The sequence below is a fragment of the Syngnathus leptorhynchus genome, chromosome 7 (genome assembly GCF_054491065.1).
Source record: "Syngnathus leptorhynchus isolate UIUO chromosome 7, UIUO_Slep, whole genome shotgun sequence".
In the NCBI taxonomy this organism is placed as follows: domain Eukaryota; kingdom Metazoa; phylum Chordata; class Actinopteri; order Syngnathiformes; family Syngnathidae; genus Syngnathus; species Syngnathus leptorhynchus.
The window spans coordinates 8,444,249-8,468,504 of NC_141201.1; the positions used below are offsets into that span (position 1 = coordinate 8,444,249).

Here is a 24,256-nt window from a genome sequence, read left to right on the forward strand (position 1 = left end):
CGCAGCCGCATTAAAAACCACAAGAATTACTTACCTCGTCTTTAGCGTGGAATAAAAATTCACTGCCATCCTTTGTCCTGCAAGTACAGTAAACAATTCAGTGTTATTTATTTTATATTCTACTTTGATTCTAGATTGAATTCAACTGGAGAGTCTTCAGATATAAATGGCCTTACGGAAGAGTCTTTAGAAAATCTAAGTCTCAAGGGTCATATTTTAGACCAAATTAGGAGTCTTTTAAGATAACACAAGATTCTGAGAGACTTATTGGATAAACCAAAAATGTCTTCAGAATTAGCAACCTATTTAATACCTTCAGACAGTTTTAAAAAAAACTGAATTCCTTGAAGGCTTTGTAGATGACTTGACAAATTTGATCAAGAGAAGACAATTTCAATCAGCTAAAGAGTCTTAAGGGATTTTTTTTTTATATCAGCTAAAGATCTTTCAGTTGGTGAGTCTTTAGAGGCAATTAGAAGTTAAAAGTTCCAATCTACAGCATGAGTATGAGAACGAGCGCTTACTTAAGCGTAAAGACATTCTTTTTTTTCTTGTATCCATTGGTGACATCACAATGGCAGTGTGCGAGGTTGAGCATCGGCTCGTTGTTGTACGCCGTGGCGGTGTTCTTGGCGTCCTTGTAGAAGCCCAGCTCGCCTTTGTTCAGTATGCAGTACAAATTCACCCAAGACCTGCTGAGGTGGGAAGGTGTGGGGTTGAGGGAAAAGGGAGGGAAGGGGGTGGAGATGTGAAGAGTTAGGGGAGTCTGCACAGTACCTGCTGCTAAGTTTACACCTCACTCACCTGAGCTTACAGGTAGGTGGGTGAGAAGAACCAACACCAACAAGGGAGGAGAAAAAACACTGCAGAACAACACAAGACGGACGCCAATGGGGGGACATGCAGGGTGGAGGGTGGGGGCTACATACAGGTTGGGGTGAAGCAGGGGGAGCTTAAATAGGACTTACCTTAGAGGTGATGAGGGGGGCGGCAGCCAGCAGCAGCAATGATTGAAACAAACAGTATAAAAGTTTGGTTAAATGAAAGTTGATTAACAGAATAGTCTTAAGAGACTTTTTCGACCAAAGAATTCCTGAATATAAAAAGGGCTTGGAGATTTTTTAAAGTCAATTTCACAACCTTTTTGGAAATGTGTGAACACTGTCTGACCCAAATGGAAAGAGTTTAGACTGATACAGGAAGGACTATTCAAAAACATTTGAGACCAACCTGAATCTTGAGGGCCTTTTTGAGCGTCTTAAGAGACTTTGTGGACCAACTGAAGAGTCTTTAGAGATTGTGTAGTCTATAAAGACATTTTAGATCAACATTTTTGGATCAGCTGGAGAGTCGGGTGTTTTTTAGACCAACCAAAAAGTCTCATAGTTTTCAGAAACTGTGGACTGGCGGAAGAGCTTTTTTTTCCACCAACTTAACAGAGTCTTTAAAGTCTCGACCACCTTGTGGGGGAAACTATAGAGAAATTACTTTTCTGCTAGATAGGCTTGGTGTGTAAGACCACCAGTGATGTCAGGCATGTCCTGCATCAGGCATCAGGATCCAGAAGACCCACCTGTTGGTGCTCTTTTTCAAGCTCTCAATGTCCAGCTTGCGGAAAAGGAAGCCCTCGTGGTGTGCGCTGTGTGCGGGTGGCTGGGGGGTCGCGGGGCCACTCTGGGATGGAGCCGAGCGGGATCGCCGCGTGGTCTCTCCTGACTCTTTGGGTCGCGGCCGGCGCCTGGGTTTGGGTCTGTCCCTGGCTCGAGGCCGATCAGGACGGGAAGACTTTTCTGGGATGCCATTTGGCAGGCGGGGAGCCTCGCCTCGGGCCTTGATGGGGGCACAGATAGGAAAATGTCAATATTTTTTCAATACACACAGCTTTGTACAGAATCATTCAGTTATCACAACATTGTTGGTCTAATCGCATAAAAAAGTCATCACTCCACATACACGCCAAAATATTTTTCCAGCGCGTTCACGTCGCACGTGTACATGCTATACCAATGGAAACCAAAATCGTAATTTGCGTAAATTTCCAACCTGTGCTGCTTCTCTCTCCTGAAGCTGCTCCACTATTTCCGCCATGGTGGTTCTCCTCTCTCTGTGGCAAGAAAAGCGCACTAAGCAAGATGGCTGCTGTATTTATGTAATAAATAGCCAAAGACAAGTTTCCACCGAACACTTCAGTTGGTTATAAGCCCAATTGTGTATCCGCAATAAAATTATTATATATTGATTTGACTTGAGTCATAACGGCCCTTTGAAGGAACCCTAAGTGCTGAAAATGAGTTTGGCACACCTGAAAATGGGCATCTTGGTGGTGGAAAAGTGATTGTCCTTAAAACAAACATCTCACCCGCCTCCTGAGCGTCTGTCAGAATGTTCCTTTCCAGTGTCGTGCTCGCTGGATTCCTGCCTCTCAAGCCGGTGCCGGTCTCGCTCTCTCCTCCGGCCCTCGTGGCTTCCGTGTCCTTCCTGCTCGCTGGAGGTCTGCCTCTCCAAGGTCCGCCGCTCTCGCCGCTCGGCGTGTTCTCGCCACACCTCCTGAGGAAGCTCGTTTTTGCGGGCCTGAATCAGCTGCTCGCCGGATAACTGAGGCTGGACCTGCGGCTCAGGGTTAGTCCTGGAGGCCCTGGGACCTCCATGGAGCCGGTCCCGATTAGGTTCCTGAAGGACCACCTCAGCCATCACGGCCACCTCGGCTCTCTCTGTCATCAGCTCTCTGCCTTTCTCCCGGGCCTTCTCCAACCGGCTGGCAACCAGAAGCGGCGTCACAGCGTCGCCCAGGTGTTTGATTTTAGGTTGGCGGAGGTACGGAGATGGCTTGGCATCCACTTCGAGCTGACAAAAGATAAATGGAATGATTCAAAGTCAACAAAATCATTGAAAACATTTTTTTTTCAAATAAATAGTTAAAAACAATATTTCTTTTGTTTGTCAATAACAAACAGCATTTTCCGTACACAAAATATCTATCCAGCCATCAGTCCATCTAAAATCAAGCATTTAAAAAAAAATGCTACTAACTATAACTCAAAACTATCTTTAAATCCATGCTTCTATTTAACTGGCTGTCTATCCAAAGGCTTGTCCTTCCATCCATTTTTCTCTTATCTCTTCTATCAAACCTTAAGCATTTTTCAAAAACATGAACATAAAAACCTAGTAAACACACTCTAGAGGCAAATTCAAAATATATAAAGTCAAAGGGAAATAAAAACTAAACCTAATGAAAAATGGCAAAGTATACACACCTTGGGCTGAAGGTGATCCACCTTCCTGCTGTTATCTCGCGCCTGATTGGCTGAGACCAACATGGCGGCCGTAGCTACGGACAAGATGGACGAATGGGCAGGATGTACGGGATCTCGGACCCCCGATGGGGACGGCGTCGGTGTGGCTGGCGAGGGGGAGGGTGGCGTGCTGGCCTCGTTCTGCTCATAGATGGTCTGTCTCATGACGGGGGAGAGGGGCAGGCGGGGGAGGCTAGAAGGTAGAGCAGGGGACGCATCCTGGGGATCCAGGAAGACTTTACGGCCCAGCAGAGGGGTTGCCGGTTGTTTGCTTTGCTCTGCTTTCAGCTTCTCCACCTGCGCAAACAACACCTTAATATCTACTAGGGACATGACGGTAGGGCTTAAAACCCTAACTTGATCCCCTAATCCCCCAAACAAACCCAGGATTAAACCCATACTTTGTCTTAAAGCTCTGACTTGCTTGAAACTCCAATTGAAAACTGACACCCGAGTCTGAAGCACAAACCAGGCTTGAAACCCTAATTTGAAACCCTAGTATGACAACAAAATTTGAAACTCCATTTTGGGACTCAAGCTCGAAACCTTAATGCTAACGACTTTAAAATGCCATTAAAATCTCAGTCGAAAACAAAATCCAGCTTGTAAATTTTGAACTGTGACTTGACACCCTACCTTTAAACCTTAACTCTGTCTTGAAACCCCAATTTGACAACCCTGCTTTGAAACCCAAATAAAAAATCCTGACATTTTAGAGTCTAAAACAAGTTTGAAACTTCCACCTATGCTAGAAAACCTGATGTGAAACACTAACCAACACCTTAATGTAAAATCCCACCCAAATTTAAAACCCTGATTTGAGAACGTAGTATAAAACTCAAACTTGAAACCCTTAACTCTGACTTGAAACCCTACTTTGGAACGTCCTAATTTGAGAGACATTACGCCTGAAATGACATCCTACTTTGAAACCCAACATTGAAATTGGTGTCAAAAATTGCTGGACTCCATGGGACATAGATACAAAAATATTGTGAATACAGGTTCCACTGGATTGATGATTGAAGTATTGAAATTGGATTACCCTGGCACCTTTTGTTTCTAAACATTCAGAACAGGTCTACAAGAAAAAAGTACCGTGGTGAGCCGTCTGAGCGAGCTGAATCGTTCCTCCCAGGTGGCGGCGGCTTTGCGAAAGGCTTCGTGTCTGCGAATGAGCTGCTCCACCTCATCCACGCTTGCTCCCAGCTCCTTGCTGCTGACCAGCGGTTCCTGCGCCGCCAGCCACGCCTCCGCCACTACCGCTTCCTGAGCAAACTGGTGAACCTCCAACACTGCAAAGACAACGTTTGAGGTCACCATACTGTGAGTTGTTACATGTACACTGTGTCGTATTGAATCAACACTGAAGCGACTACTGGTCGATGTCATGAGTTGACAACTGTGTGCTGCTACTAGACTAAACCTAAACCTAGACTAATGTACAATACTTGTGCGTGTGTGTGTGTGCTTACGTTGCTGCAGCGCCTCCCAATGCTTGTCCCACTTCACAGATAGCTCATGTTGCTTAGCAACCACCTTGTCCAGCTTCTCCTTGATCTGCACTCAAAAATCATCAGTGTTGTTACCATCATCAGTGTAACCTTTATTATGTGAGAGTTTGCACTTTAGGTGGAAGCAGGGTACAATGTCCTGCTATGTTGTCATATTATGTCACACTAATGTCATGTGATGATTTTGTGATAGAATAAATATCCCAAAATACCACCACAAGTTTTTTCTTTGTTGCATATTTGTAATCCAGAAAGATAGCAATATTTGTGTGTAATACATATGAAAAAAAAAGAAAAGACACACATGCACACACATTATAAATGTGTTGGGGCATTGCCAATTAAGTGACATCAGTTGTAGCTTCGACTCCGGCTCCAGGTTGTTTATCTGCCATGGAGTTGACTGAACTAACGTTTGCACCTTTCTTGTTGCGAGAGTTTTCATTTTGCATTTGTGCGTTTAGTTGTTTGTTCAATCCAATAAACATCTGAAAGCGTATCGGCAACTTTGGCTCTCGTTTTCTTTTCACTTCACTCAAGCAACTGTCAACATAAAACAAAAGATAATAACTGGTTGTAACTAGAAAAATGCAAGTGAATGTACTATTATATAAATGTTTTCTGTCATTTTTCCTCAGTAGTGTGCCCTGATATTTCCAAAACATGTGGCAAAATCAAAGTTGAGAAACCTTGAGTATGTATGAGTATTGAGTTGAGACCTGGTGAGCTGCCGGGTTTCTAGCCGCCAGCAGCATCTTTCCCATGTCGATACATTCCATCACACTATGACTGCGAGCGTCCACCTCATTCCTCAGACTCTGGTGATAGTTCATCAAAACCTCCACAGACGACACGTCCCTGAACACATCAGTACAATGTCAACATATGATTACCAGAATTTCAAATGGTGGCATTTTGCTCCTAAAGTTTCAGACAGTGTAAGTCATTTTCACACAAAGCAAAACCTTAAACCAAACTTGAAACCCTCAGCCTTGTTTATCTCCATAATTCAAGCGTGAAACACATTTCAAAAACCCAAATCTGTCTTTAAACCCTAATTTGAGGTCTAACACTTGTTTGCAACCCTAACCCAAGCTTGAAATCCTGATCAAAACCACTGTGGATTCAGATTTAACACAAAGAATTATTAAAACGTTATCAAAAGGTGCCGCACGCATATGTACCTCGGCTTCTCCCCGGTGTCAATCTGGCAGAGGATGGAGTCCATCCACATAATCTGATCGCGGGCCAGGCCCAAGAACCTGAGTTTGTCCGTCTCTGTGGTGATCTGCAGCCGACATTCCTCGCAGTAGGTGAGCAGCTCCTTCCAGCACTGCATGACTTGGTGCTCACGGCAGGCGATGGCTTCCGCTTTCTCGCCGGCGTACACGGTCCTTAGCTGGGCCGCGCTCTCTTGCAGTTGACGAACCTGACAGACCACAATGTCTTTAGAAATTTTTTACCTGTTCAGATCAGGGGTGACAAAGATGCTGTACCTGCGTGACCAGTAACTGGATGTCCTGCTCGAAGCCCTGCAGCAGCCTCTGCAGCGTGGTGGGGTTGGCAGTGCTGCTCTGACGAATGCGCACCTCTGGTAATCGGCGGTGTTTGTCATCAATTTGAGACAGAACCTGGAAAGCACGTAAGCACAAGCTTCTTTCAATATCTGATTTTAAAGACATCTAAAGACAACAACGTTTTTATACTTCTTTAGCATTTTAAGACAATAAAAAATTGGAAGACTTTGGAAAATGTCTTTACAGGCTTTTTAAAGAATATCCGATTTTTTGGGGACTTTTTAAGTGTGTGTTCCTTTGATGCTCACTAAAAGTTCTCACATCAGTCTAACTTTTCTTTCGTATGACTTGAGCAGCGCAGCTAGCTCACCTCTCGGCAGTCGGTGAAGAATTTGTGCAGCTGATGCGAGGCAGCCAGCATTTGCGCTCTTGTCTCCATCAACTCCAGTAGTTCAGCCCACGACTCGTTGACGGCGTCCTTCCATTCTGCGATGACGGCGGCCTCGGCATGGCCGTAATCGATAAGCTCGTCCACCATCTGGTTGACAGCCGTCACGCGATCCTGACCCGTTCTGCCCGTCTCTGATGCAAACTCCGTAAACTTTTCCTGGAGCAACTAAAACATATTTGACATTTTATTATTATTTTTTTTACAGTGCCTTTTTGCAGCATCACAAGAATAACGGTAAAGCTGTCCCTTTCGGACAGAATTGACCTACTGTTATGCTTCTGATGCAGGTGATTGCGGAATCCTCAGTGTCAGAACTTACGGTGACATGCTCAAAGTCCTGTCCCAGCTCGGGCGAGCTGGCCACCACTTCCTTCTGGGCGATCCATTGCTCCAGTTCATCCACCTCGCGGTTGAGCTGGTAGAGCCAGTACTGCTGCTCCAGGCGGCTCTTGCGCTCCTCCACCAGGTCCTTCAGCGACACGTATAAGCGATCCATCTGCGACTGACGCTTGCTGATCTTTTCACTGTGCCAGAAACAGTCGACATAAAATCATGAAATGTGAATAAATTAGAAATGTCTTCTGGATTTCCTAGTTAGACCAAACCGTTTTTAATGACTGAAATTCTATTGGTCTAAAAATTCTCTTACAATTCTCAGTTGGTCTAAAAAGTCTTTAAAGACTCTCCAATTACTTCAAAAAGTTTTTTAAATCGATTTCAAAAGTCTAGGAAGATTTTCAAGTTTGTCCAAAAATTCTCGTGTTTGTTCGCTAACCAATCAGGGTGTCCCATCTCCAGAAGCTGCCGACACTGCTGGGACAGCAGGCCGATGGTCTCAGCGTAGTCCTCGATGGTCTGCTCCAGGACCAGGTGCTTCTTCAGCAGCTGCAACGTACTCGGCTCGTCCTGAATGGAAGAAGACGAAAATGACCAGGACGGAAGACGATTTATGGAGGCAACTCAGAAAATAATTTTCAAGCCTCAAATAATTTCGACTGCTGGGCCTTTTGGGTGATTTGACTTTGATTTCCTGATTGTGTCACATGTGGGTTGTGTTGTGGGATCCCAAAAATACATCTTTTCTTCTCACCTTTCCTTTCTCCTCATTCATCATGTGCAGCTCTTGCTCACTGAGCCAGGCCTCCACTTCAGCCGTGTCAAAGTAGTACTGCTGCGCCTGGTACATGGCGTCCAGCACCAGCTGCCGGCGTTCCGTCTCGGCCCAAAGCAGCGCCCACAGCTGCGACAGCTGCTCATGGCCCGCCCGCACAGCGTTGGCATCGGGACTGCGGACCGAGGCAAAGATTGCTGCACGCTCCAAGACGTCCTCCACGTGGCTCAGGTGGCCCTGGAGCTCCCTCTGGAGAGTCTGGAATAAGAAAGGGAAGCGACGCAATAAAGTAGGGATGTGCTAATTTAAATGTCTAGGGACACGTTTACTCTTTGAAATGGGCAGTTGTATAACAGCTTGTTATAATAACAATAGCATGTTCACTAAATAATTCCGTTTTTATGATATTATTTATAATTTAAACAAAATTCATTTAACAATTATTTAAAGTTATATTTTTTTTAATGTGTATTTCAATAACACTTTTTATTTGACTATTTACGATAAATCAAACAGACAATAATTTAATGAGATAAATGAATACAAAATAAGTTCAAACATGTAAAATTGCTAAATGTGTTTAATCTTATTTTCATATTTAATTGTATTATTTCTAATAATTTAATTATAATTACCAAACAATTATCTGTAGTTTTTCAAATAACCAAGACCTTGTTAAATGTATTTGTAAATGTTTTTCATTAACAAAGTGATATCGATATGTACAATAAATCAACCAATTATTTTATAGATAAACAAAAAAAAATAATCAAAATTGTTTTTAACATTTTCTTTATAAAATGGCCAAATCATTAAAAAAAAATCTTCATAATATAAATGCTGGGTGTGCCAAATTTGGTCCATGACCCAAATTTTGCCCACCATTGTATTAAAGATTTAAATCAGTTGTAAATACTGCTAAACAGAAATAATAAATAAATCCCACCTGGTTCTTCTTCATGAGCTGCTGCACCGACTGTAGGGAGGAACCATGTTCCTGACTCATGGCCAATGGGAGGCGCTCCTGCACCCACAACTGCAACATGCATTGACGAGTCAGACATTGTTCAAGAGACAATGAAAGGCCAACTACATTGCACATACGGACACTTCTTGTTGTTCACATCTCTCACGTGTACTTGTCCACGTCTTTCGTAGTGCGCTGTAGCTTACACTGAGAGCGTAACAATGCACGATAGCAGTGTACTCTAATATAAAAAAAAGCCTAAAAGAGTAAATCTGACATGACACTAGTGTCACACAAAAGCCAGAAAAAGAACCACCAGTGAAGCATGGTAGCATTGTTCCCACATAAAAGCCTATAAAAGTTGCACAATGGGAAATCACCATTGTGTTCTACAGAAACGCTTGAAAGATAAGTGCAGAGGTTAAAATTTGAACAATATGATAACAGAACAGTATTATAGATAGAATTATTATTACCCAACTGGCATCCTGTAGTTTTTTTTTAATTGTTGCACAAACTAGACGATACTCACCATCTCATCTTCCAGGTCTCGTGCCACCTGGTGCACCTCCTTGGAGGCCAAAAGGAGACGTCTGCGCTCCTTGAGGGGTTCGATAAGGCGCACCATGCGAGCCTCGACTGCTGCCTGCTGCTCAGCCACTGTCTCTTTGGTTCGCGTCTGTTGCGGCACGGCGGCTGCCTGAGCCTGCAGCTCACTAACCTCCTGGTACCACTCCTCCATCTGGCACTCCATGGTCTTAAGGCACAGTGACAGAGAAAACCATGAACGTCGTAGCTGAATGAGTTAATTGGGTAGGTTGGTAGGGAGGGTAGTTAGGCGGTTAGATAAATGTGTCTCGTCTGGAAGGCGTCGGTGGGTTAAGTCTAAATTGCGGTACCTACCTGCAGTTTCTTCAGCTGCCTGTTGACGGTGGCCAGGTCGTGGCCGCGGTCCACGTAGGCCAGCTGGCCCTCCATCTGCCCTAGTCTCTGGTCCAGGCTGCGGTAGCTTTGAGTCAGCAGGTCGGCCTTGTTGGCCTGGAAGAGCTGCTGGGCCTTGGCCTGCGTGGTGTTCTCCAGTTCCAGCCAGCACTCACGAATTTGCTCCAATTTCTGACGCACCAGTGGGCTCAGCTCAGGCTTCTCCTGGATCAAGTGCTGGCCCTCCTGCGAAAGCCCATGTTACGTCATGTTATGTCAAGAACACTATGTACTTGTCATGTGGGTGTTGAAATGAAAAGAAAGGCAGCACAGACATATGTCATCATGTGCAAGAGTAAGTCTATCTGTGATGGGGGATTGCAGATGAAAAGGAGAGAGCATGGTAATTGTGGGGGAGGGGAGTGCGGATGATGTACCATTAAATTACACATAGACCCCCCCCCTTACACACACACACACACACACACACACATGCTCCCTCCCATCCCCCAGCCAAACGATTTTCACTTTTTGCCAACAGCAAAGGGGTGATGTCATACAATTTTTTTTCTTTTTTTTAGAAAAATCTTAATTTTTGGTTTTATTTAAATTCCTTTGAAGTCCACTGACAACACCGTGACTTGTCTTTCAGGTTTATTCCATGAAACAAATGTTTTAAAACAGTAAAGCACAGAATTAAGCAGAATTTTTGTTTCACATAGGGAGGTGATTCCACTCCTCATGATCACAAAATTGCAATTGTAAAATTGTTTACTGAAAAACACTACAAGAGGAAATCTCCGGAGCACAGACGGAACACAGTGAACAAGGTCGCCTGACAGAAGCTAACACGTACAGATCTGCGCGTGTCATAGCGACAGACATCTGCTAGCCTCCAAATGTCACTCACAGCTAGTGTGTCAATATTTACCCCCTGAGTGTGAGAAACCTGACAGTCATTCATTCCACATACTGGCTCCCCATGTGGAAGCAACATTTGTGCTATAATCATGATGCTTTCAATGCAACAGCGCAGGAGAAGGCTTAATGGCCAGCAAATAAGTGGAACTATACAAGCTTCCTGTGCCTAAAGTGATTATGGGAAATACAAAGTAAGTGCAACAAAGTGAATATTCAGGTAAACGACAACACCTTACCTGAATGAAGTTTGCTTTGTTTTTCTGACATGTGGCAAATTGTGAACATGCTGGATGCTCACGTTTCATAATCACCAATGCAATTAGCAAACTAATGTGACCCCCATCAATACAGCACACCACACAATGTCATCTCAAAAACAGTCTGTCAAAGTACAATGTATTCAACATAACCAAGCTATTCAAATTGGACTCTCAGTGGCTCTCAGGCCCATCAAGGCATCATCACTTGTTAACCACGCATGTTCTGACTTCAAAGAGTCCTTGTCTGTGTCTTCATTGAGGACAAAAATAGTCATAAGCTCTCAGGGGAGACGCAACCAGGACAGCGAAAAACCTTAGGATCCGCAACAAGACGGCAGCCCTTTAATCAGGATGCTGTTCTCCATTCTGATTGGAGAGCTCTTCATGGGTAGCAAGTATGGTTAACGCTCAAGGGAATAACAGTAGATTTCAAATTATTTTTCTGTAAATGTACTTGTACTTTTAATGTTAAGTCATGGTTGGTATACAGGCCATTTTCTCTCATTGCCCTCCCAGCGGGGGAGTTTAGTTTCAGCCCTGCCCACTCACACACTGCAGAGGAAGCGTGATGCGGCGCACAAGTGAGCGCACGCCTGACCTCGTTTTGGTTTTCAGCAAACGCGCCGTGACTGAGAAGTCCCCTGTTTGAGATCCTCACAATTAGAATCGTTGAGCTAAAGAGTGGTTTGGGTAACACTCGTGGTAACACGTTTAGCACGAAACAAATGTCTGCTGCAATCCACCTAAAGTTGCATTAGCATCGGTTAGCATGAAATAATCAAAAATTTGATCTCCTTCTATAATTTGGATTATTGGTGTATGCAGTGTTATGCCAAATTAGCTCAGGCAATGCAAGCATAGAAGATGGCAAAAAGAAAGCAAAAGAAGACAGACTGTTTGTAGTGTTACACTGAAAGTAGATGTGCATAATATGCTGCTAAGAATGAGGAAACTATGTTAGCATATTAATTTTGAATGAAATACACATTGGAACGCATCAACAAAGACAAGAAAGGACAAATATAGAAGGTGAAAAATGGTTGATATGATATACTGCTTGCTTCTAGGAATAAAAAAAATACTGATGACTAGTCTGAAATAATTTTCAACTAAAATGAGTGTGGAACAAAAGTACTATAAATACTTTGGTAGATTTCAAACTGAAACAAAGAAACTGGAAATGCAGTTTCCAGTAATATGTCAAAATAACCTTGATGATATGAATAACAAAACTCAGGGAAGAGTGTTGATTTTGAACTTAAAAAAGGGGAAAGGGTATCAACGAGAAAGAAGAAAATGACTCTCAGTGTGCGAAAAAAAAAAAACCCTGACAGTGCATGACGTTAATTGCTGCAAAGAATGAGGAAAGTGGGGATATATTGACGGTATTGATTTTGAAATAAAGTATGAAAGGTATCAATGACAATGAAGAAACCCTGACAGTGCATGATAAGCTTGCTGCAAAGAAGGAGGAAAGGTAGGATCGATTGTAAGGATTGATTTTGAACTAACAGACAGTAAGCATGAAACACAACAAAGGTAACAAGAAAGATAAATCACAACAAAATGGACTAACAGCGAGGAAGGAATGAGGAAAGTCAGGATAGACTTTGAACTGAAATACTTATGAAAGGCAATTACGATATAAAGAATAAAGAAGATGAATCGCAGTTTACGGTAATATGTCCAAATATGTATCCTAGACGGTGCATGATATGCTTTTTGTCATGAATGAGGATGTCAGAATAACTTGTCTCACCCTCTCGATCTTGTCGAGCCACTCTTTGTTCTGCGCCAGCTCCGCCATGAAGGCCTGGTGCTTGAGCCATTTCTTGTGAAGCTTCTGGGTGTCATCGCGGTTTCCATCTCTCGCCATCAACATCTTCTCGCTCACCCAATCGCCCAGCTGTGGAGAAAGATCAATCAATCAACCAATCAATCAATCAATCAATCAATCAATCAATCTGTTGACCCACCAATCAATCAATCAATCAACCAACCAACCAACCAACCAACCAACCAACCAACCAACCAACCAACCAACCAACCAACCAACCAACCAACCAATCAATTAATTGAATGATCAACTGACCAATCAACCAATCAATCAAGATTTGTCATCCTGAAGAAATGAGGCATACCTCATATGATATTGCTTGAAAGCAACCAACTATTAAGTTAGTCTATACATGCTGTATAAATATTTACATATATATATATATATATATATATATATATATATATATATATATATTAGAGCAGTCAGGCAATTACAATTTAAAAATAATTTGTTGCACTTTTTTTCTAATTAATTGTGATTAATTGCATTTTTTTCTTCCATTTTCTACAAAGCTTATAACCGATATATACATTTTATTAAAATCTTGGAATGCATATAAAATCATCAAATAGAACTGTATTTGGATTCAAGGTGCATTCTAATAGCTTCCGTTGACCCTTGAAAACAAAAATAATTGAACAAAATAATCATAACTGACTCAGATTTACAGGCATCTTTCTCATATTCCTCTACATCTATAAAAGAATAATGTAAAAAACAAACTGTGATATAACAAAATCAATTCAACTGACTAAAGCATTTTTAGACTGCTCCTCCCTAACACGCACAAGTTTAGAAGACACACTCACACAAAAACACACTCCATGTTGTCAAAAGTCACTTTAAACACACACAGCAGAGCAGCGTACTGGGACAAGGTCATACACACATGCTTAGAAGTCATCACTAAGTACACACATGTCGAGCGAGCAGGAATCCCTACGTACACACACACACACACACGCACGACACGCACACGACAGCATCGTGGTCTCCCGGCAACAACATCCTCAAATCCGCATGCAGCATCGCCTTCAACTCAAACTGGCTTTTACCGGCGACGCTCCTTAACGGGAACGGCCCAAGGAAGATGAAGAGATGGAGGAGGAAGAGGATAAGAAGGGGGCAGGGGTTTGTCGTCGGGGTCCGCATCCGAGCACGTGCGCAGGAGAAAGAGGTGGGGGGGAAACAACTCGCTCTCCTCCTCCCCCCCTCCTTATTCCAAAACAATAAAATGGCAGACGGCCCGAGATGATGCTCTGGCACCTCCCACCTTCATTGAGGGAGGTGGGAAGCGAAGGGAGGAGGGGGAAGTGGGGAGGGCTTACCGGACACAGCTGATGATGGAGCGGGGTGTGTATGTGTATGTGTGTTTCCTTTGAAAAGGACTTCTTCCACACACACTTCTACACACCCCACCCCCACCTCTGCAGTCGGCCACCCGACTGCAGTCGCATCGTACGAGCAGGAATCATACAACGACTTGTCCTCAACCAGCCGATACTCTGAGCCTCAGTGCACAGGGGCGATGACAGGGAGGCATTCTGGGTAATATTTTTAAGCGAGCAGTACACATATATTGAGTTTTACAACCATACAAAAGAATTTTCAACTCTATATTGTGCTCACTTCACGGTGGTGATCTGTGATCGACCTGCTCAACTTGACATCATCTGCAGCTAAGCCTCGATGATATGCGCTTCAATTCTACGCGACTTTCTGTCTAACGGGGTTTAGTCATGAACCCCAAATTTTTTGGGTCGTATTTTAAATAGACGATACCGTAGAAATTGCAGACACTTTGTCATTCCTCGATAACATGGCGCCGTCAACCCGTTGTCCGGTTCTCTTAAAGGGGCTGCAGGAATCATTTCAAGGTACAATCGAACAAACCCAGTGAGCAGAGAAAGGGCAACGACACATCGAAAACTACATAGTGAATTATGTCTTGTTAATTTTCACCCTGATCAATGATCAGATCAATTCAAACACGTGCAGTAGATATTTCCCAACTGCAATTTGTATTTTGCACGCTTCAATCTTCTGCATGGACACAAGCATGTCTATATCTGCTTCTGCAAGGGCTGTGCGCACTGAAAAGAGCCAGAAAGTAACCCGACTGTGTTCACTCCCACAACAGCGCAAACGCCCATTTCTTACTGTACCCGTCTATAAAAAAACAAAAAGAGACTTCACCCATGCGCACACTTAGGAGTGTCCTTTGCACTCGACTTGCTCTTGGCACGTAAATCAGGACCCAAGTAACGATCAAGAATGCTTTTGAACACACCTACTGTAATGACAAAAAAACAGTGCAGTGAATTAAAAACAATTTTCTCACACTAAATGTCTTGTATTTGAAGATCTTGTATTTTACATACATTCTACTACCATACTGTATAATTATAGAGCGTGAGGTCCATTCCTTTTCATGCAGTAAATTAGTGATGAGAAGCCACACTGGTGAATAATTGAGCAGAGACAAAGTTGCACAAACTCAACTAGTTTTGAGGTCCAGAAAAGGAAGATTTCCCAAATCCAAAAGTGTATTCGAAATGCAAATGTGTATTTTATATGTTGTTGATCAATTGATAAACCAAGCTATTCAAAACGCCACCAAAAACCAACAACAATAAATAAGTGACATTGTTCTCTTCCCTGATTGGTCATAGAAATGTAAAAAGAGCAAATGCAACATGGAACAAAATCTAGCTGAACACCAGCAAATTGACAAGTATTCTTACAAATCGGCACATTTTAATCCATTTTAATGGACACTGGACTTTTTGTGAACAAAGGATTTTGTCTTGACTCTTCTGAGTCTGTTGTGGTTCATGTGATTCCAACTGTTTTGGAGCAAAGGAGTTGGTATGATCTAACCCCTTTCAGTTTGTTTTGGAATTTTTGGATGTTTTACATTCGGGGGAAAATGGGGAATCAAATATGATATCTTGGTGATAATTGTGAAAATGAGAGCATGACAAATTTCCACACATTTACAATTTATACCATGTGACCAAAACATATTGTTTACAAAGCCACTGACAAAAGAAGGTCTTTAACATACTGTACTTACCTCGTGACAGTCTTGGAGGAACCTCTGGAGAGCCCACTGGTCATTGAGTTTTTCCAACCACTGCTGGGCCTGCTCCCGGTTCTGGTTGCCCCTGAACGCAACATGCAAGAACGTTGGTTTGACACTGTCGCTCGAAACTTTGCATCTTTCAGACGAGACAATGCAAAGTGTCCATGTTACTTTACTATTACACAAATGACAGAAATACAGGAAGGAAACCACACACTGATCATCTTATAAAAGTCTTATAATGTTATTGACAATTTAACGAATAAAAATAATAACTGCAGCGTAAATGGGTGTTAATTCACTGCAATGTAATAGTGAGTATACACGGTACATGCTTCATTATGTTGAGCACAAACCCCTCCGCCCGTCAACACTCTCAGCCCCGCCCCCACCACACACACACACACACACACACACACACACACACACACACACACACACACACACACACACACACACACACACACACACACACACACACACACACACACACACATTCAGACAAATTTCATGGGCAAGGTGTCAGTTCCGGCTGCAAATGCTCGTTGTTGAATAGTGGCTGAATAACAAAGCAACAGCTGCACTCACATTCGTCTCTCTGAAACATTTACGGGAAATACACAATGTAGACACAAGTATTGGGTCAAAAATTCTCAACTGTGTATTTGTATATTATTTGCATTGATAATGAAACATATTTAATTCAATTTCTTTCGTCTTATAATGATAACTCATTTAATTTTAATGATTTTTTTATTAAAATGCAAAAGGTTGAATCTATAATTGAAATATATTTTTATTTGATCATTTACAACAATGTATTTTCCTTAAGTTGTTTTTTCTTCAAAAAGAAATTAAAAACGGATCAAGACAAAATAAGAAAAAGCCCAGAAAATGTGTCTCAGATATAAATATAAATAATATTATAAATAATAACCATTGATTGAAGAGTTTATCACACCATGACACTGATGCTATCCACTAGCCCGTCTATGGCATTTCCCATTATGGTTTAGCACTAAGCAAGAGGACATAATAAATGAAGAAGGTTGAGTACCTATTGGCAAGGGTGTCTACACGCTCTCGTATGCGCTCCGAGTAGATGTTGTTCTGGCTGATGAGGCTCTCGCCGGCCTCGATGACGGCCTTGATACGGTGCAAGTTGAGCTCCATGGTGGTGGTGAAGTCCTTATGCTTCTTCACCGCAGCCTCCACTGTCTCCACCGTGGTGGGAAGCTCCACGTGGGCCAGTGCCGACTCCTATATCACATAGCAACAAATAACTTTGATTGTGGGCTTCTGTTGTTCTAAAATATTTGATTTGGATGTTCTTTTTCTTCACATCAACTATCGGTTAAAGCCCTAACCTCCCTCACCTGGTTATTGATAAAGGACTCTGCCTGTTTGACGTCACGCAGGAACAGGTGGAATATGTGTGCCTGCACCAAGACGTCCCGCCGGCTCTCCCACATCTCCAACAGCTTGTTCCAGCCCACGTCCAGCTTCTGCAGCCACTGCTGCAGCGCGGCCTGCGGAAGAGGCGCCTCCTCCGACTCCAGTAGGTCGTTCATAGCCTGCAGACGCTCATAGTCCTCCTCGTACCTGCGGAGAATAACTGGTTAACTTTTTTTTTTTTTTATGATAAATTGTTGTGTGAGTACACAAAGGTACACACCGTCCTATTTCTTCCTTGAGTGCAGCGTGTTTGTTGATGAGTTTCTCAGCTTCCTCCAAGTCGTTGGGCAGCTGGTCCGAGGCAGCAGACGTCTGCGTTTGGACTAGCCAGGTCAGAAACAAGTCCAAGTCCTGATGGGATGCAGCAACACGCCAATGAAAGTCTGACATGGAGTATTTTTTGACTTTCTGGATTAAATAAAGTGTGTTTAATGCTTTGCGTAATTAGCAGTTAACTGGTATGAGCGCCATCTGCTTACCTGGATGAAGCTCTGCAACCTTCCGGCCACCATAAGTGAGTCCTCGCAGCCCTGCAGAGTGCGTTTAAGCTCCTCCCACTCCACGCTGATACCGTCGAAGGGAAGCAGGACTTCCGTGGCCCGACTGGCATGGACGGTGGCAAGGTGCTCTGCTTCCTCCTGCATCCGTAAAAATAAAACCAGAACTGACATTTCTGCCTTTGCTACTCTATCATTATAGACAATATATTTTTTTCAAGTGTTTATGAAACGTAAAATCTTTACATTCCCCGCTGTGCATACCTGTAGGTGCATCAGCTTGGGCTCCAGCACAGACAGGGCTCCCTCCATGGTGGAGAGACGGCGTTGCAGAGACAGAACGCCACCCAGATCGCTGCCGGCGTACTGGGTAGCGTCGATGGCCTTGCGCTTCTCCTGGATCTGAGACTTAATCTCGCTACACTCCAACAAGTAGTTCTGAAGACGCTGCATGCTATCTAGTTGATTCTTCTTCTGCTCCACCAAAGCCACGATGCTGTTCCACCTGGCATGGGACCAATATGTAAACTAGATCAGATACATAGTGTGTGATCTACATTTCTCTCCTCATTTCTATTCTACTCAAGACCTTACTTGACACACTATATACTTCCTTCAATGTCTTCCCCAACTTCTGTGGTTCTAAGTTGGAACCTCAAGTGGCTTTTGTATTAGTACCTGGAGTTTAGGTGGTCCTGACAGCCTCTGACTTCTGTGGAGGACGGATGCCCCCCATCCAGAAGTTGCTGGACTATCTGGTTAACATCCAATATCCTCCCCATTAGGCTGTTCATCTCCTGATCCAGGGACTCGAACCTGTGGAAAAAAAAAACCCATGAATGTTGAATATAACGTTACCCTTCCTTTGTAACGTTGGAGTTCCTTTGTTTCGTTGTTCCGTTTTCAGCAGTGTCCTACCTGTGTGTCACCACCTCCACGTCTTCGAGCTTCTCGGGAATCTCCATCTTGTTCAGCCATTGCTCCTTTTCATCTATCCACAGCTCACACGCATTTACTTCGCTGAACATACGATAGACGGCCAGAGCGTCGTGGAGCCACTGTTGGCGGAGGACGCCCACCTCCACCACCTCTGTGTACAATTGCTCCACCTCAACCATCCGAACCTGTACCTCCTGCACAAAAACACATGGAGAAGCCACCAAAACGGAGATCAGACAACATAAACCAGTTACTCACCGATTCTCCAATTCCCATACGTCTTTATTTATCACTATGGCTGAACAATTATAATATCAAAATAATTCATTACCTCTTGCTCTCTGTAACGCAGCGGCAGCACTGTCAAGTGTTTGATCAGCGCCACCACATGCAGCCGATGCTTGTCGATATCCTCGCTGACGCCGCGGTGCTTCTTGAGTAGTGAGCATGTGGAGTATTCGTCATGGCCGAAGTCCTCGCTGGACACCAGGCGATAGGAGTCTTGTAACCACGCCACCAGGTCGTCCATCTCGGTGGAGAACTGGAAAAAGTTGAGCGCTTCCTGTAGGTGGGCGAGGCGCTGCGCAGCCTGCTCCTCTAGCCGCGTCCACTCGTCAGTCACATCCAGGATGCGCTCTTGGATGCCCACTGTACCCAAGTTCTTCTCATTCAGGATCTGCTGACCGCCCTGGATAGTCGTCTGAAGAACAATTTGAAAAGCGTTATCTTTATTTCCATTTATGCTTGACAGAGGGGACACAAACACACATGCACGAAAGCGTGCACACACACGTAAACAAACACACCTCCAGCAAGGCTCGGTGGGCCATCAGTTCCCCAGCGAGGGTCTTGTGTTTCTGGAGTAACTTGAGCACGCTGCTGAGGTCTTTGCCGTAGCCCTGAGCCCCCAGGATGGAGCTCTTTTCCCGGATCCAGGCCTCAGACTCCTCCAGTTCCTGTTTGGAGGACACATGTTAACATGTTTGCATTTTAGCATCGAATTTGAGGCTCAATCTTAGACCTGGAAGAAGGCCCAAAGCTGCCTGGACTCCTCCAGCTCAGAGCGCCGCTTGGCCGCCAACTCCTTTAGCTCTTCTAGGCAGGACAAAACGTGATTGACCCGGTTACGGATCACCTGGGGGTCGCATGGCTGATAACCTTGGAGATGAGAAATACAAAGCAGTCAGTCATTTTCTGTTTGCTACCCTCTATGTGGGTAAATTAGTGTTATGTGTACCCTCAATGGTGGTAAATTTGAGTGCAGCGACATTGAGCGTCTCCACCCTCTCAGCCTGCACCCCAATGTCGGCCTCTTGCAGGCTGTGCTTCTGCAGAAGGTCGTCCACCTCCAGAAGATGCTTCCCAAAGTCCTTAGACAGCAGTTGGGCCTACACAGGAGATGGGATGGAGGTTTGTAACAGTTGGTGGATAGATGGATAGATCTTGAAGGTACTTGACAATGGGTGGGCAAATTATGGCTCGTGAGCCACATACAGAGTGTGTTTCTTTATTGTGGTCCACCGAGCATTTTACATTAGCAAGAGACCTTTGTTGCATCAATTAAATCATTGTCTTAAAATTATTTTTTATTTTTTTATTTTTCAAAGAAATATATGTCATTCATAAATTCATTGAAAATAATACATGCCAATTTTATAAAATAAACAATTTGACATTTTTTTAAAATACATTTTAAGAAATAATGGGTTAAATAAAATACTGTCAAAATAAAAAGAAAAATATTAATAACATGCACAATTTTTTACATTTTTTTTACACTGTGAATTAGATAAGAATTATTATTAAAAACGTTTTTAAATACACATTTAAGAATTTGTAAATTGTTCTAACATTTCAGCTACCTGTGTGTCCTCCATCCAGTCGATCATGTAGACCATGTCCTGGAAGGTCTTCTGCAGGGCCAGGTTCTTCTCCAGCCGGGTTCGCCTGCCTGCAACCAGCTCCTTCAGAAGACTCCACTGTCCCAGGATGTTCTCCTTGCGGGCCAAGATGCGGCGGATGTCGTAGTAGCTCTCCACCTCCATCTCGGAGGCCAGCTCCACCACCACACCGATTCGCTCCTCGTATGAGGCAATATCTGCCTCGATAGCCTCGTGCTTCTTCATGGCCGCCTCAACCGCAGGGAGATCGTAGCCGAAGTTGTCCTAGTGGGGACGGAGAACATCTTGAAGATTTTTTTGGGGCACATGTTGAACTTCTACCCCAATAGCCACCACCTTCAAGGATGTAGGCAAGCGCTCGAGTGTTTTAGATTATTAGAGTTGGAATGAGTTTTAACCTCAACGATAACGTCTCACACCAATATGATTTAGAGGTGAGCTTTCCAGTTGCCTCCTGTTTCCGTCGACATTGTCAGGAAATATCATTTAGTCTGTTTCGGACATCCACAAATCGTTACAGTTGATAAAAACATTTTTTAACAGAAAATTATGCCAGACTAGGTGTACAGGGAAGTATCCACTTTGCGATTTGGGATGTTTCCGCCTTCCACAGATCCACGGATCGTTACAGATGGAAATGACTTTTTCACTGAAAGTCACACAAGGATTAATCTAACTTCTACTTTGACATTTTTATGAGTGAGCGTTCTTCTATGACAAGGGAAAACGAAAAAACATTTTCAGCTGTTTCAGCCATTCACGGTTGATTACGGTTGGAAATAACTTTTTTAATGGAAAGTCATACGGGGATGAATCTTCTTCTGACTTCCTGACGGGGTGACCTTTCCGACACTACCAAGTCATCCTATGACATCAAGAAGCCTCGGGTGCTTAGGTGTTATACTTCACAGTACCTGTGACACGAGCCTCTGGTTCTCGTTGAGCCATGCTTGTCTCATGGTGGTTTTGTGGTCAAAGCGCTGAGCCAGCAGCTCTAGTTTCTCCTGGCGAATCAGCTCCTTGCGCAGAGCCACGCCCCTCTCATGCTCCGCCTTCTCCAGTCGCTCCCACGCCTGGAAAGACGCTACGTGAGGCTTACAGGCAAATGAACTTCAAAAGACGAATAGGTCGTAAGACCACCTTGTTGATGTCAGAGATGAGCTTTCCCTCGTGAGGCACGTAGGCTTTCTGGTTGTTGGCTCTTAGTTTGCTTTGGATGGTGAAGAGAAGGACTTCTAGGTTTCCTTTTTCCTGGAACCTGCGGTCAAGAAAAGTTATTTTGACATGGGACAGCATTTTAGTTGCTTTGAGGGAGAATGTTGAATCGTACGATTTGTTTACTCCTGCCTCAAAATTCAGACAACCTTACAGATGTTGCGGCTAATGCCATTGGAGCGAGTCAAATAATTGCATGGTGAAACCAGACCAAAAAAGTTTCCTTGTCAAACAAATTTTGATTTGGGGTGTTTTTTTTCTATTCACCGATTGTTATCGTAGAAGATAACTTTCGAATGAAAATCAAACACGGATGAACGGGCTGTCCTTTGAATCTAATTTCTACACTCGCATTTTTTGGAGTGGCCTTCGGTTGCAGGGACCCATTTGTGTTCAAGTTATTAAAAATGTACTTTGACTTAAACGTAAGATGTAAACTGTCATTCAACTCACTTGATGGGCTTCTCGACAGTACAGTAGGTGGTGAACGCCTGCAGTTGCTGCTGAACACCGGTTAATGAGTTGGCAAACTTCTGATTACCAATGACTGCGATGGTCTTCTCAATCCACTCTAGCAAATCCGATGCCAGCGCCTCGTAACGTTCCACCAGCTTCTCGGACTCGATACAATTGTCCAGGACCTGAAGCACATGATGACTGGTTGGACCCAAACGCGTTAGGAATAAGGAGGGAATGAACCGCTTGTTACCTTGCCGACTCTCTTGCCCTCCACTATGAGAGCTTTCATCTTGGAGAAGTAGTGGTAGTAAGAGACCACATAGGTGATGATGGACTTTTCATCTGGATTCTCTGTGTTCACATCTGTGCATGAAGAAATAAAACCTTATTTTCAGAGCACTCATGAATAACAAGTGAGGTCCAGTGCTCACCCTCAGGGTCCAGCAGTTTGGTGAGGCCCAGGTTCTGCTCGGCAACATTGAAGGCCTGCTGCAGGTTGTGAGTGGCGTTGGACCTGGTCAGCTTGTTAAACTCAATCAGATCTGGTCTGCAGAAGTAGGACACTTTTAGACACTCATTTTTAAATGACCATTTAACTTGCATGCCTATCTCTGTGTCACGTATTCCATCCATCCATCCATCCATCCATCCATCCATCCATCCATCCATCCATCCATCCATCCATCCATCCATCCATCCATCCATCCATCCAAAATAATGTGGCTGTGGTTTAGATTGTACAAACGTACCTCATGCACAAGAAGGAACACTTAGTGAAGTGTAATGAAAAAAAAAAAAAAAAAAACATGTCAACCTGTGCCTGTGTATGAGAGCGTTGAATGCCAGGCCATCCCTCCAGCAGCTGGTGAAGTTCTGGATATTCACTTCAGAGTACCTAAAAAGCAAAGAAAGTAGGTAAGTAAGTAAGTAAGTAAATTAAATAAATAAATAAATAAATAAATAAATAAATAAATAAATAAATAAATAAAACAAAACAAAACAAAACAAAACAAAACAAAACAAAACAAAATAAAATAAAATAAAATGCTCTGAGTGCATTAGCGCTAATGTGGACTTTCCCCTTACCCGGCAGTCTTCATCTGGCACCAGAGCAGGAGAGCATCTTTGGCTGAGCGCGTCTCTCGGTTGTCAGCTGTGGCGATCTTGATCACCTGGATCTGTGCAAACACACAACGACGATTAACAACACTCCCTACGACACAGAAGACAGACAACATTCAAAGACTTCTGGCAAGACTGCATAAAATAACAAAATAATTCTAAATGATAGCTTGGTTTCAAAAAGACGACCATATTGTGTCTTATGGGTGGCCAGGTACTCCAGACCTACAACTATTGGAAAGAAAGTATGGCTAAGTTTCCAAAATGTCCGCTTTTTAAAACCATACATGTGTGTTATCTAATCATTCCTTGCTGCTTAACGTATTTTTTATTATTTCGCATGTGCTCAAATAATAATGTTTCTGTGAAGAGGCATGTGGTTAATTATTTAATGACCAAATAACGACCTCTTCTCTTCTACACAATACATTTGTTTGAATTGAAGGGTCAGTAAACTCTTATTTGTGATCTTGACTTCAACGCTTGATGAGATTGGAAGCGTACTTCTATTTACTGCATGCTTCTATAAATACATTTTCTAGTTACTCTCTCCACCTCCTCCATCTCCTTTCCTTTTTCATCTTCCTCGTCTTCTTTGGTGTACTGTCAAACCATTCTTCTTTAAACACAAAGAGGAAAGGCAGAGACAAGAAGTGCGAGAAAGAATTGTTTCTTAGAAAGAAACTCTCAAATGTTAACGTTCTTTTACAAAAGAACTACACGTGTAAGGAAACGTCGTCAAGTATACATGTATGCACCGATTTGTATTTGCAAATAAATACTGC

General features: G+C 43.3%; 1 protein-coding gene across 2 annotated transcripts in view; it reads right to left on the reverse strand.

The window, feature by feature from the left end:
* Window positions 1-24,256, reverse strand: part of sptbn4b (spectrin, beta, non-erythrocytic 4b) — a 28,981-nt gene that overhangs the window by 1,928 nt on the left and 2,797 nt on the right. Inside the window, exons 5-43 of one of the 2 annotated variants that reach the window (XM_085916142.1) lie at window positions 23,436-23,527; window positions 23,164-23,244; window positions 22,781-22,896; window positions 22,600-22,712; window positions 22,344-22,531; window positions 21,816-21,933; window positions 21,590-21,748; window positions 20,637-20,939; window positions 20,012-20,162; window positions 19,796-19,932; window positions 19,581-19,730; window positions 19,106-19,474; window positions 18,754-18,968; window positions 18,514-18,651; window positions 18,100-18,340; window positions 17,818-17,976; window positions 17,559-17,689; window positions 17,260-17,485; window positions 16,941-17,143; window positions 15,875-15,965; window positions 12,718-12,864; window positions 9,760-10,023; window positions 9,389-9,613; window positions 8,836-8,925; window positions 7,869-8,147; window positions 7,554-7,684; window positions 7,098-7,302; window positions 6,698-6,943; window positions 6,307-6,441; window positions 5,995-6,239; window positions 5,530-5,668; window positions 4,772-4,856; window positions 4,395-4,591; window positions 3,258-3,593; window positions 2,360-2,844; window positions 2,044-2,104; window positions 1,574-1,830; window positions 525-695; window positions 35-77 (exon numbers count right to left, since the gene is read on the reverse strand). In XM_085916142.1, coding sequence (XP_085772268.1) covers window positions 35-77; window positions 525-695; window positions 1,574-1,830; window positions 2,044-2,104; window positions 2,360-2,844; window positions 3,258-3,593; window positions 4,395-4,591; window positions 4,772-4,856; window positions 5,530-5,668; window positions 5,995-6,239; window positions 6,307-6,441; window positions 6,698-6,943; window positions 7,098-7,302; window positions 7,554-7,684; window positions 7,869-8,147; window positions 8,836-8,925; window positions 9,389-9,613; window positions 9,760-10,023; window positions 12,718-12,864; window positions 15,875-15,965; window positions 16,941-17,143; window positions 17,260-17,485; window positions 17,559-17,689; window positions 17,818-17,976; window positions 18,100-18,340; window positions 18,514-18,651; window positions 18,754-18,968; window positions 19,106-19,474; window positions 19,581-19,730; window positions 19,796-19,932; window positions 20,012-20,162; window positions 20,637-20,939; window positions 21,590-21,748; window positions 21,816-21,933; window positions 22,344-22,531; window positions 22,600-22,712; window positions 22,781-22,896; window positions 23,164-23,244; window positions 23,436-23,527 — 7,122 coding nt within the window. Of the gene's footprint in view, window positions 1-34; window positions 78-524; window positions 696-1,573; window positions 1,831-2,043; window positions 2,105-2,359; window positions 2,845-3,257; window positions 3,594-4,394; window positions 4,592-4,771; window positions 4,857-5,529; window positions 5,669-5,994; window positions 6,240-6,306; window positions 6,442-6,697; window positions 6,944-7,097; window positions 7,303-7,553; window positions 7,685-7,868; window positions 8,148-8,835; window positions 8,926-9,388; window positions 9,614-9,759; window positions 10,037-12,688; window positions 12,865-15,874; window positions 15,966-16,940; window positions 17,144-17,259; window positions 17,486-17,558; window positions 17,690-17,817; window positions 17,977-18,099; window positions 18,341-18,513; window positions 18,652-18,753; window positions 18,969-19,105; window positions 19,475-19,580; window positions 19,731-19,795; window positions 19,933-20,011; window positions 20,163-20,636; window positions 20,940-21,589; window positions 21,749-21,815; window positions 21,934-22,343; window positions 22,532-22,599; window positions 22,713-22,780; window positions 22,897-23,163; window positions 23,245-23,435; window positions 23,528-24,256 lie in introns of both variants that reach the window. The other variant, XM_085916141.1, reaches the window with a different exon arrangement.